This window comes from Ascaphus truei, chromosome 1 (genome assembly GCF_040206685.1).
Source record: "Ascaphus truei isolate aAscTru1 chromosome 1, aAscTru1.hap1, whole genome shotgun sequence".
In the NCBI taxonomy this organism is placed as follows: Eukaryota; Metazoa; Chordata; class Amphibia; order Anura; family Ascaphidae; genus Ascaphus; species Ascaphus truei.
Genome location: NC_134483.1, coordinates 446,358,816 through 446,373,144, shown reverse-complemented (window position 1 = coordinate 446,373,144; position 14,329 = coordinate 446,358,816). Strand labels below are relative to the sequence as shown.

The window sequence follows — 14,329 nt, the reverse complement described above, 5'->3', positions numbered from 1 at the left end:
CATATATGTTCCAAGTTATACTTTGATAGTTACATTATGTTATCTTAACAATAATGTTTTTTTATATACCCTTCTGGTAGGAGACAGATGAATATGGGTTGCACACCTTTCTTTTCTCTGCTGTGTGCACAAAGGGATGTGGCACCGGTATGTTATTGTTGCACAGGTTATATAATCCCTCTTCAATTGTACTTTAGTTGTGTGTATGTGAATACAACTGGGGTAACAAAGCACTAATATTTTAGCATTGTGTTGTTCCTTATGCTAACACAATACACATATTATGCCCATACTCATTCATGCTTCTAGTATGCTTACATACAATGTTATTGGTGCAGTGTAACATGTACATCCATATGATGTGTACACCAGGCTGATTTACATTTTGAATGTGATTAAATATACATGGTGTTGCACATTTAACACCAAATACACACTTTGCTGTGTTGTTTACGGTACTGAAGATGGCATGTCAATGTTTGCAATTTATATATTGTTCCTTTGCATTATAGGTATATCTCCAGTATGACTGATCATGGTATGTATATTTGCTGACATCTCTCATAAGATGTGCCTACCTCAATCTTCCTATAATTATTTGAAGTAAAAACCCTACAGATTGGTTTTAACACAAATGTAACATACATTTACTTTCTGTATCATGTATATGCATTTAGCTACTCTTGAGCTTTCATGTGCATTGTATTAGAAAATGATTACTCCCATTTCATCACATTTTATGTATGTTTCCTTATAAATTCCATTAATGTAATATAGAGGTGTTTGGAGAAAAGGGGATAACTGTACTTATGTGTTTACTTATGGGAGATCATTCATCGCGGATGAAATTGACTGATCATAACACTCCATGCATGAATGCCTGTAATCACAACTATGCGTACTACATCTTAGATTTAGCAATGTAGGTGTTTTTTAATGCTACGAATTAATAGTCAACATTAATTTACATTTGTGACATGTGTATGTATAAGTCACACGTGTGTGGATGTGTCCTACATGTACCAAGTGTAAAACTGTTAACAGAAAACACAATTTTGTTGCAAATGTTACTGTCATTTAGCATTTATAATTTACCAATATGACAATGTTGGTAATATTTTTGCTATATAAATCACGTCACTTCATCATTATCATGATGATAATTATCAAGTATTCTCACAATTGTAACGTCAATCACGTGCACATTAGCATAGACACACTTTGTAAGACAACTGTTTGTGTCTGTATCAATTTGTGTAGGATCCATGTATAACACCGACAAATGATAACACCAGCTTTATTATGGTAGCTTATATCATCATATTGACTATACTATGTATTTTTAGAACGTTTAATAAACACAGTAAACTATAGTTAGTTAGGTTAATGAAATATACACAGAAACGTACTTCATTACATGATGTTGATGTCATAATCAGAACATCATGCATTGTAGGGGACCACAACATCTGGCCAATAACATTATTTGCTACAGTCCCAAACTATTTTATCAACATACCCATGTAACAAGAGATTTTTAACAATAAATGGCTAGTTGGTTGTAAGTGTCCTTTACATTGGGAAAAGGAGTGGCTCAGTGAGTAAAGACACACACTGGCACTGAGATTTTGAAGCAGGGGAGTCTGGTTCAATTCCCGGTGTCGGCTCCTTGTGACCTTGGGCAAGTCACTTTATCTCCCTGTGCCTCAGGCGGCAAAAAATAAATTGTAAGTTCCACGGGCCAGGGACCTCAGCCTGAAAAATGTGTCTGTAAAGCGCTGTGTACAACTAGCAGCGCTATACATGAACATGCTCATATTATAATTATTATTATTATTATTGTTACATAGTTTCGACAGTCATACGTTCCATTACACAATAGAATTCACAAATGTGTTAGCAGAGTGGGAATGGTTGTTATATATAAAACACACCATGCCATAAAATGATAGTAGTCATTAAAGAACACTCAATAAAAATTCATGAGGCACTATTTTGCAACATCATTATGTTAATTAAGTGCTTATGCAATATAGGCATAAGGGTATCACATTTTTAATTGTTTGTTAATAAGCGCTGCAAGCAATATAAAATTAGTTCCATATGTAGTATAGTAGTCGGTGGCTCCTCCTCACAATCATCTCATATAAAGGTAGACTCTTCTGAAATCATACATTGATCCGATTGTATCTTCCCCGACATCTCTGAAATACAGCAAACACATGATGGTCAAATATGGCACCTTACTATATATGTATCCGTGACAACGCATTACACAGCTCTATATGATTGTGTACATACACACGTCACTCACTTATATGTTAGAAGTACAAGTGTACATCAGTATGTAATGTTTCTTTAAATTTGTAGCAGGCATAACTATGTATATGATGTGAACGTTGCCTGTATACTGAAAAATGTGCGCGCACATCTTAGTGTGCGCACGCACTTCAGGCTTGGCTGCACTAACTGTTAGCGCATGCGCAAAACAAAGCGTACGTTGTGCGTTCAATACATCTTGAAAATACCATTAAACATAAAATCTTTATTTCAAATACAATGAATACGAAACTACATTCGTTCTAAACGAGTACATCTGTATTCTTTTTAAACAGACGTGTTTGGACAGAAAGGACGGCCGATAACACAATGCGTAAATGCAATACGTGTGACGTCATGTTAAACCAGCGTGAAACGCACTCTAACACTCCTCCCACTCAATTAACATTCAGCTAACGCCCAGTTGGCGCCTACAAACACTGAGCCGCACACATGACACACTGCAGTTACCGTTACTATAACAAAACATGACAGCCAATAGGCTTTGAGGCGCGCACGTCGCTTGGGGGCGGGACTTACATCCGTAATCCTTTTTAAGGACGCCTTGGCCCATGACAAGGGTCCCACGTCATACGTGGTGGACCCGCTTTTAAATGTTGCATGATAACAAAACAGGTATGTGTTAGAGTTATGTTAAAATGTTGCTAATATGGTTAAAGGGATAGGAAAGTACGTATATTTATTCCGTCAGCAATGTGTACTACTCTTTCAGGTTATACTATATTGTATTCGGCAACAATTTCTTTGTGATCGCTACATGTTATGCAGTCTGCAATGTTACGCTGTATCCACGCATTGAAAGGGAAAATGGTGGTTAAAAAAAAAAAAAAAAAAAAAACATTTAAACGCACAGTCAACGCATAACGGTTGTTATATTTACCATTCTTCTAGAATTAACTGTTCGTCTGGCTGCAACTGGTCGCTCCAGAAATGCAAGGCATTTTCATCCACGCTTGACCCACCCGCTGAATCCAGTATGACACACATCTCCTCCATGAAGCGCTCATAGGAATCGCCACTGCTTTCTTCAAACAATTGGTCGGGAGGTAGGTTCATTTCTTCTGGTTCCCATTCCAATGCATTTTCAGCTGAAAGGCTTGGTACATAATCATAGTAGTTTTGTTGTTGTACAATGTGGGTTTCAGGAATGGAGGGTGCAGATATTGCAGCAGGTATCGATTCACATGGAACAGTAGTAGCGGATCCATTGCTATTGGCATTAGGAATAAATATGCCTTTCACAACAATATATGTGCCCTCTTTCAGGGTAAAATGCTTTTCCTTTGCAATCTTCCAGAAACCATAGGTGTGTTCTAGCTTATCCTGCACACGTTCAAAAAAGTCATTAGTTGATAAAGTGAATCTTATTGAGGAATTAAAATTCCGCGCATGCCTACGGTCTTGGTAATAAGGATATTTAGCTCGAATCAAATCATAGATTTGGCGTGTGCTTGCTTTGTGTCCGCGACTGTTTAAAATTGCTTCTGAAACCATGTACTTATAACCTAAGAGGGGATTCATATGGTTAACGAATTCATCAGCCATGTCAGAGTAGCACAAAAGATGTGTGCAGTTCTGTCTTCTTTGCTCATCAAAATGATTCTGCTCAATGGCTAACAAATTCCTGTGTTTCGTTTTCAAGGTCAACAAAAGTAACTACTTTTACTCCTTATTTCAAACGCCAATTGGATGTGTCCTTTTAATTGGTTTAAATTTTGTGGTTAGTGATAGGCGAATGTGGGAAAAACATGTATCATTTTTTTATCTCGTTTGTGAAAACATTCCTACACTTATTTCAGTAACATTGAGTTTTCTATAAAAATAACAAAGAGCACTGTGTGAAAATAGTGCTTAGACAGCCATATCAGTAAATACACACACCTGCAAAATGAAATGTTTTTTTCCCACATACATTTCTGTGTGTATTTGAAATTCTGGTTAACTACCTGTCTGCATGAGTTTAAATACGTGTGTATCTATATATATATAAATATATCTCTCTCATAAAAATATATATATATATATATATAAAGTGTATATTGTACTATATGTATAGTGTGTGTGTGTGTGTGTGTGTGTGTGTGTGTGTATATATATATGTATATGTATATATATATATATATATATATAATGTATCTTTTTTTTTTTTTTTTTATATTGCAGGAGTACACACAACATATTGATGGCAGTAAGTAGGCCTTGTATGAAACCTATTTAAATGGTGATAAACATGAGTGAATTAAGTAATAAACATTTGTTTGCACCCAATAATGTTAGAGGCTCACACTTAGTATAGTTGTCAAACATTAGGCCTGTATTATTAAAATAGTGTGTTTTCACAAGGAAGCATGAAGTGTATGTTTTTTGTAAATACATCTATACCAGTTTAGATAGTACTATATATATACACACACACACACACACACAGTGTGTGTCTGTGTGTGTGTGTGTGCATATATCAATACATACTACATATATATTAGTATCAATTCAGAGATGTTCTTGAAACAAGAACACATAAATGATTAAAGGACAACATTACAATGGCCACCAAAGGTAAGTAATATTTAACACAAAATCCTGCTGTACACGTACAAGAAAGATGTTTGCAGTTAAATAGGTGCTTTTATAATTGCATGAAAATAATATGCACATGCAATGATTACATCAATTAACACACCCAAATGCAATGTTTTGCTGCAAAGTCAATGGCAGCTTCTCTAAACTTAGCAACTGGCTCCTGGTGGACCATTACTGAACAGACGATTAATACATCAATATTTATAACACTATTCATTAATTAGGAGTGTTAACATTTCCAAAACTTCACGTGTACAAGAACATACTTGAAAGTTTGGAAACAACACAGTCTTCAGCATACATACAATAGTAATTAGATAATCTGAAGTCAACAAAACAAGGCCAAAGACATATTTTGTGAATTATAAAAAAAAAAATTTTTTCCTTTTGCGAGCGAGTAACAGGCCTGCTTGTTGTCTCTTGAATTTTCCTTTTTCTTTTGCCACCAACTTTAGGCACAACAGAGCCACTTTGAGTGGCCTCTGGCACTTCACGGGCAGGGCTTGTGGCCAGTGACTGTTCACCTACGGGGCTTGTGGCCAGTGACTCACCTACAGGGCTTGTGGCCAGTGACTCACCTACAGGGCTTTTGGGCAGTGATTCACCTACAGGGCTTTTGGGCAGCGATTCACCTACAGGGCTTTTGGGCAGCGATTCACCTACAGGGCTTTTGGGCAGTGATTCACCTACAGGGCTTTTGGGCAGCGATTCACCTACAGGGCTTTTGGCCAGTGACTCACCTACAGGGCTTTTGGGTAGTGACTGTTCATGGACAGGGCTTGTGCCCACTGACACATGTGAGCAAGTTGGTAGACACTGCACAAGTGATGGTTGGTCTGTTTCATGTGTGTCTTGTTTTGTTTTTGTCGCCTCCTTTGTAGGTGTCTGCTGCTGAATTTGTACAGATTTCAGCGGTAGGATGTCATCAGGAACCTGCACAGCAATGTCTGCTACTTGACCGGTAACATTTGGGCCTGGTGAATGAATATCAGATGAATGTGGTTAAAACTGACCTGCATGAACAGATCCTGGCTGGGAGGTGTTGAATTGTGGTACATTAGTCATTCTCCAGTAATTAGCTTGTGTTTGCTGAACAACTAATGCTTCGAATGAGGTGTTGATTTTTTGCAACTGTTTAGGCACTTCAATGAAGACTCTGTGGAGATGTGCCAATTGTGAAACTGTTTCTTCCTGCAGTGCAATCATCCTTTCCAGCACTGTCATCAGGTCAGAATGGCGACGATTTTCTGCTTCCACAATTTTTCCCTCAGAAGCTACAATTGCATCATATGTGGTATTTGCTGGACGTTTTGGCGGTAAAACAGTTTCAATTGGAACCTCTTCATGGTCACTTGCTTGTATTTGTGTGTCTATGGCGGCGGCGGCGGCATCATCATCATCATCATCATCATCATCATCATCATCATCAAAATCCTCTTCATCATGTTCTACAAATAAATGTACACATTATTAAATGGCATGTTAATCTCTGCTGTGTTACTATGTAATTGTACTGTGTCATAAGTAACAACTAACATGTTTCCATACGTTTTATAACCTCACATTAAAAACTACCTTGACTTAAGAATAATGTTTGGACTCAGTATGAAATATGAGTGAATGAAAACTTGCTGTAAACTCACAACTCCTACATGATAGTTAACATCACTAACACAATACAAGTTGCCTTACACTTCATTTTCACTGACACTAAGTAATCCTATTTAAAGAAGATGTGCAAAACAAATAATGAACATGACAACATAACATATAGAAGAGCACATATTATATGGCCACCAACTGATACACTCACCTTCTAGGTGTGTTGAGCTGGCTGACCCAGGTGAAGACACTTGTTCAGTCTCAGGTGACACATGTCCTTCAGGGGCAACTATATATAACAATAACATAAGTTTTACATTTACATGTGTAAATATTGAACAAACAGTTATTGTATGTTCTGTATTTATGAGTACCTAACAGCATCATTTCCTTAACCCAAAATGTGTGTGTGAAAGTGAACATAAATAGTTGTAATAACAATGTACATGCCTGTGTACTTAGAACTTTTGAGTTCCCTAACATAAAACATACTATGTTCCTGCAGTAATGCGTGAGGATAAATAGATAAAATTTGTACATAAAAATCATATGTTGTGTAGTGATATCAGTATCATAATGTACATAACTATCATGAGATGACCATTCACAATGGTTATCATGAAGGTGGTCATATTGCAAAAAGTGTTGTTTTTGGTAGAGGATATGTGTGGTACATTAATATAAGATGTGGCACACATGAATGTGGCTGTGACTAAACAAGACAACACATGCAGTGTGTGATAATGTGTCGTTGATAGTAGTAGTTCAACTATAGATATGAGTGAACTAATGTGTGACGTACGGTTTGATAAGTAATGAGTTGTTGGGGCATTTAGTAGCTAAAGTGAAGCTTTCAAATGAGTGTGATTAACTTCAGTTGTGCTAGTCAGGTTGTAAGAACGGTATTCCCTTCCCCAAAAAGCCTAATCAGCCACACCTTTCAATTACTTGAAACAGGTGAAAATGGTGTGAACTAAGTTTACCCTAAAATGAGGCTGTAATTAGTGTGTGTGCTGAACCCCACCCCCTCTGTTGAAGTGTATGCTGTGATGAGATATTAATTGCAGCTGCTTTAACACAATGGTAGATGAGCTAAATAGTCGTGTGCAGTTTTTAAGTTATGAAAACAATGACATAAAATATGATACGTGTGCCTCATTATGCTGTCTGTATATGACTTAAAGCAAAAATGGACCTTTTCATAAACAACTATAGATGTGTTAGTGCAAGTGATGTTTGTAGGCCGTTGCATGCAATATATTTGATGCATGCTTAAAATAGGCAGTAATGTCATGTTTGTCGGAGTAAAATAAATAAAATACACAATAATATTCAACATATTTCTGTTCTGTACCTGTAGCTAGTAATAATTTCTCATTAACATGTGTTACACATGTGTACTACCCTGTTGTTCCCCATCTTCGCCCACCATCAATTGCTTCCACTGCAGCAATGCATTTTGGGAATTCACATGTAAATGAGCACGCAATGGCACGTGCTATATTAGTTACTGCTTTTAGTAGGACTACAACATATATGTCTATTTTGAGATATATATATATACAGAATCAGACATATACATATATAGATGCAGGTATGCTTATATTGTGAAGACAGTATAAAAAGCAGTGTAACTATGCAAAATAACTGTAAGCAACGACACGCCTAGTACAGTAATATTTCTCACCTGGTGGAAATTGTGAGGGGTAAATTCCTATATCACGGTCACCAGGTAAGCCTTCCACGACGACGGGAAGTAATTTTGCCCGAAGCAGCTCCTCCAATGGACTTAATATGAGACGTTGTGGTGTCGGCCCACCTCCAGTGCCAGTAGCATGCACGCGTTGGTGTTGTATTTTCTTTTTCAATTTGGACCTAATATCATCAAATCTCTTGTGACAATTCCGCTTGTCCCTCACATGATTCCCACACGCATTGACACCAATGACTATTGTGTCCCACATTTCTTTTCTGCTTGCTGAACTTGTCCGCCCTTGAAAAACATATAAAATATATGAGGTAAATGATTAATAATAGAAGCACCAGTTTCCTACACTGCTAGCTGTTCCAAGAGATAGCAAACATGCTGTTTTATGTGTAATATGTGAAGCACATGAGCATTCACTACTAAACCTATACATGTAAGCAAGGTTGCATTCATATTGTATGCAGTTATGGCAAATTGACCGCCTGTGTTTAGTTGTCCTTGTAAGGCATGATAAAAAGCTGTGTTTCCAGACTAATTAACATAGAAAGATATTCTGAACCCATATTTGCATATGAACAAAACTCAGATGACCTAGGATCACATGTATTTGAATAATAAATGTAAAGGTACACTTACCTAGTAAATGTCCATATATACTGTCATAGTGCTCCAGAATGCCAGTGACAAGAGCTGTATTTTCCTGGTCATTGAAGCGAGGATTACGTGGCTTCTCCACACGTTTCTTCCGAGCAGGTTTAGGGTCAGAGCTTGGCTGGTGCTGACTGGACTCTCCTTCTTCCAATGGAAGAGCCTCCAAAAGCTGCCCACCAGCAAGCACGCCACCACCATCCACCCCATCAGCAACTGCGCCACCAGCAGCACTCACAGCACCAGCACTCCCACTCCTAGCACCAGCACTCCCACTCCTAGCACCAGCACTCCCACTCCTAGCAACAGCACTCCCACTCCCAGCAACAGCACTCCCACTCCCAGCAACAACACTCCCACTCACAGCAACAGCACTCCCACTCACAGCAACAGCACTCCCAGCAACAGCACTCCCACTCCCAGCAACAGCACTCCCACTCCCAGCAACAGCACTCCCACTCCCAGCACCAGCACTCCCACTCCCAGCAACACCACTCGGTGCACCAGCAACATCACTCCCCTGAACAGTACGTTCACTCCGACGCGTACTCGCACGAGTAGCACTCCCACTCCCACCAGCATCACTCTTCCCACGCTTTGCGGGCATACTTCCAGCACTCACAAAAAACAGACAACTAATGTACAGCCAATCACACGAAACACTTCCACATATAAAACAAGACAAAGATGTAAACAAAACAACAATGGACAAAGCTCACCCAATACACAACAAGTCTCTCCGTCAATATGCAAATGTTCAATCAGCCAGCTCTGTGCGTCTCTCTCTCTCTCACTCCCAACAACACAGAGAATGATTAGCAGTACACGTTGCCTTTAAATATGGCGCGCAATCCAATACATGCTTGTTTCGCCTGATTCAGCAAGATTTGTGATTGGGCAACCTATCAGCACCCCGCCACGCACGCCGATACACCTGTGTGTGATCGGATAATCATCGTGAGAGTGGGCGGATTTGTTTTCGGGTTCATTTTGAATGTATTCGGCACTTACTGCATACGGAGAGGAAAAATCGCCATTAACATGACTAATCGGTAAACTTGCCGATTTCACTTAATCGACGCTTACTGCATGAGGCCCTATATCTCTAACATAGGTTCAGGACATAACATCTATCTATGGATATCTTGCTGACATAGAGATATTACATAAGTGTAAGGGAAATCATTACACTATTTGGATACTGATTGGTACTGCTATACTAATATTCTACTTTGATATACTACTTGTTTTTAGTAGGCAGTATTCATTAGCATTTCATTGGGGACTTTTAATATCACTGTTAATATAACACTTGCATCGTTTTTGAAGAAATAAAACTTTATTATTTTCTATTTTACTATTTTTCTATGTGAGTTGTACATATGAGGTGTATTATATATCTCTTTATTAGAATATTGGTATTTTTGATTATTAAATCATGGTAATATGATACTTATCTATGTACTTTGAGTCGATTATACTGTTATCTTATGTGAGAGCTGTACCTCACATATCAAGTTGTTTGTTTGATCCAGTATGTCCGCCTGACTGAAATTGTAGATACGACTCATTGCCCGTGACCTACTGACTTGTTGTAAGTAGGCATTTGGAGGAGTGCCGTGACCCATGTTTTAAAAGTTACTGCACAATGGTTTGTTTTTTCTCTTTTTGTCTACAGAATTACCATTATTGAGAAAATCAACTGAGATCAACATGCGTATATTGGGACTGATTACTAACTTACAGTCCTTAATTAGAATTTTACTGAGATCAACTATAACCTATTGGGACTAATCTAAGTATCACATACCAGGATTGGTATTATTTGACTTTCTTGTGCCAAGGACTTTTGTTCTGTTGTATTATTGCACTGTTATACAAATCATATGGATTGATTTGTTGTATGTCTTTTTGGCTGTCATTCTAATAGCAGACTCACTAGTCACTTTAGGATTCACTAATTGTTTTGGGTCACCACCCAATTTAATTTAATTTTGTTTATTATAGTCACTTAGTATATTTATATTGTGCACTATTAACACATTCGGTACATTAGGTACCAACACCTTACTTGTTTATGTAGAAACAGGTAGAACGCTTAGGTATATTTTTAATATTAGTGTGTTTTATGTCTACATTCATACATGTCAAACTTACCGTGGAGAAGAGTAAAACAGGAATCTGAAAGAGTTTCAGAAGGCAAGTAACAGTCACAAATAGCACTTTAACATCAAAACATTAATGAACAATCTTCATTCACCAACACACATATCACAAGTTGCTGCAATCCTCCCTCTCTTCTCTCCTTCTTCCTTGTCTATCTGTCTATCTGTCTCGCTGTCTCTCTGTCTCTCTGTCTCTCTGTCTCTCTCTGTCTCTCTCTGTCTCTCTCTGTCTCTCAGAATTACCGTTTTTTGAGGAAATCAAGTGAGATCAACAAGCGTATTTTGGGACTGATTACTAACTTCCAGTCCTTATGGATAACTTTTCTGAGATCAACGATAACTTACTGGGACTGATCTAAGTATCACAAACCAGGATAGGTATTATTTCACTTTCTTGTGCCAAGGACTTTTGTTCTCTTGTATTATTATGAATGTAGACATGACGCTAGTTAAATTGACTGTTATTTTTAGTCCTGTAATTGTATGGACAATAAACGTTGTTTGTACACCATTGAACATTGTATTCACCCAGGACTTTGAATCACGGTTTTGGGCCATAAAGCACTAGTGCCTTGATTAATTTCATAGTACTCACTTTGTTCAAGCTTGTACCCAATGTCCCTGTCACATACTCCCTTTGGGCTGAGGATGGAGCTCAGTTGCTCCTCACTTGCGATCAGACACAGGTGTTGGGGGATCTCCTACTGCTGATGGCTCTCAGCCTCCTTATGCTTCCTCTTGAGGTTTGAGAACTATTTTTTTTGCAGTTCTCCTTCGTCCTTTGGGTCACTTTCATGGCGGAGCCGGTGTTGCAGAAATCCGTCCACATCCGTCTTTTAGTTGTGGCACCAGATACCGTCTTTTAGTTGTGGCTGCAGATATGAGAACAAATGTGGAGACACTGCTACTATAGGTTACTGTAGATGTAGAGAATAACATATTTAAGTAGTGGAAATGTGATAACAATTCTAACGTGTGTCAGTGTGTGGCTAACAGATAGTGTTACTATTTGTGACACATACAGTACACCAAGAGGAGGGGGTTTCAGTCCCCTTTAGTATGTAATATATATTGTATACTATATAGTGTATTATTATTTAGTTATTATATAACTTCAGAGCAACTGAAATACACCACATATTGAGTATAAAACGGTGCAAAGAGCTACAGCTGGGGTGCAGCCCATTCACCATTCTCCACTTCCCTTGAGGGTAAAAAGAGCCAGGTAAATTCTGGCCCTGCAGCAACTTTCCTATCAAAAAGATGCTCTGTAAACAAAACTATAGGCCACGTCCTATGCCCTGTTGAATAATAGTCATTCGACTTAGCCATAGGTTTCATATAAAGTTGTGGGAAAGGAGCACTCCTGGCAAAAATTAATATTGATTCAGCCTTTTCTCTATTGCTATGCTTGGAGGTGAGGAGGCGCGCAGGAGGATACAGTGGTATATGTAAAAGAAATTAAACATATATAGTGCAGACTGTAATCACTGCTACTGTTCCTCATAATCTGTAAGAATAGAACTCACAAAAATCGCCGTATAATATCACATGTCAGAGATCCATCTCTCTCTGACTGGAGCCCTTTCAGCCGCAAATGCCAGTATATCCCTCAATAGGTGAGTATGGTATGAAAATAAAAAAAACCCACTATAGTGCATACTATTCGAACTAAGTATATTACAAAATCATCATGAGTATTATGAACTCACATTTTCCATACAATAATCAGGTGGGGGATAGAACCGCCAATAGATCTGGAGGACAATTGCAAGCCGCTTCCCAGCATCTCACTCGCTCCTCGCTGTGTGCTTCCGCGTGCGTCACTGCCGTCGCGTCACTTCCACTATCGCGTCACAGCTTAGGGCAGAAGTTCAAACTAAGTCTGGTGCCAGCTCTGATCTTGCCAGTCGTTCCGATGGTAGGTTCTCTGCTTCAACTCTACGCGTTTCGCTAATTGCATCGTCAGGAGTTGTAATGACATGGGACTACCTCAATACTATATATAGACCCGTCAATCAGAGAATGGAATATTTATTAACCCCCTCAGCGCTCAGTTACCCCAGTCACAATAAAGGACATTTTTTAGAAGTTTTTTACCAAATGGTTTTAGCAGATTTTAATAAACTAAACAAAAATAGCAATACTTTTAAACATAATCTGACAAAAAGTGAAAGGGAGGCTCTTGAGAGTTTAACAACTAATGATGACATAATCATAAAACAAGCTGACAAGGGAGGTGGGGTTGTGGTGATGGATCGGTCTTGGTATTTGAATGAAGCTAATAGGATATTGAATGATGAAAAGACATATCAGACCCTAGACCACAACCCCACTAATCCCTTTTTTAAGCAGTTACAAGAATTTTTATTAAAAGGGAAAAATTCGGGAATATTAAACGAGAATGAATTTAAATTTTTATGCAAGGAAAAACCAAGATTACCATTGTTTTATTTTCTACCTAAGATTCATAAAGATGTTTTAAATCCCCCTGGTAGACCTATATATCAGGCATTGACTCGCTGACTAATAATTTATCCCAGTATATCAATTGATTTTTATCAAAATATGTGTCAACTTTTAAATCTTATATTAAAGACACCACCGATATTATAAGAATTTTAAATTATATAAAATGGGAGGACCATTATATTTGGTCACGACTGATGTATCAGCCCTATATACATCAATAAACCATACTGATGGGATAGAGTCAGTGAGAAAAATCTTGGAAAGGGACGTAGAAATTAAGAAAGAACAGGCAGACTTTATATTAGAAGCTATTCGTTTTATTCTGGAAAAAAAATTCTTCTGGTTTAACAACAAATATTATTTACAGAAGTGTGGCACAGCCATGGGGACGAGATTTGCACCGAGCTATGCGAACATCTTCATGGGGATTTGGGAAGAGGAGTGTGTAGAAACTCCCCATGAACTCGGTGCAAATCTTGTCTCCTGGCATAGATTTATCGATGATATGGTGTTCATCTGGAAAGGGAGTGAGGAACAGCTGATAGATTTTTTTAAGGCCTTGGAAGACAATGACCGTAATATTAAATTCACTCACAAATGGAGTAAGCATGAAATTGAGTTTCTAGATTTAGTCATTTTTATAGAAAATAGGGAGTTGAAAACCAAAACCTTTTTTAAAAAGGTATAAAGCAATAATTTTATATTAGAAAATAGCTGTCACAACCCACAATGGACTATGAACATCCCTTACGGCCAATTGAGAAGACTCAAAAGAAATTGTAATGAGGATAGTATATCAGCAACAATCCAAAAT

At 38.0% G+C, this 14,329-nt stretch overlaps 1 protein-coding gene across 1 annotated transcript; it reads right to left on the bottom strand.

The window, feature by feature from the left end:
• Positions 1-5,639: 5,639 nt before the first annotated feature.
• LOC142502636 (uncharacterized) lies at positions 5,640-11,872 on the bottom strand. Its single transcript, XM_075613924.1, has 4 exons — positions 11,749-11,872; positions 8,210-8,515; positions 6,734-6,811; positions 5,640-6,368 (listed from the first exon to the last, which is right to left on the bottom strand). Exons 1-4 carry the CDS (start codon positions 11,870-11,872, stop codon positions 5,923-5,925), a joined length of 954 nt encoding a protein of 317 aa, XP_075470039.1. The 3' UTR covers positions 5,640-5,922.
• Positions 11,873-14,329: the final 2,457 nt, after the last annotated feature.

Excerpts from the sequence above, each read along its gene's own strand:
- LOC142502636 (XM_075613924.1), bottom strand. The coding sequence starts at position 11,872 with ATGTGGACGGATTTCTGCAACACCGGCTCCGCCATGAAAGTGACCCAA. Across the intron at positions 8,516-11,748 it reads GAGGCTGAGAGCCATCAGCA|GGCGGACAAGTTCAGCAAGC; the intron begins GTAGGAGATCCC and ends ATGTTTTTCAAG. Across the intron at positions 6,369-6,733 it reads CAGCTCAACACACCTAGAAG|AACATGATGAAGAGGATTTT; the intron begins GTGAGTGTATCA and ends ATTTATTTGTAG.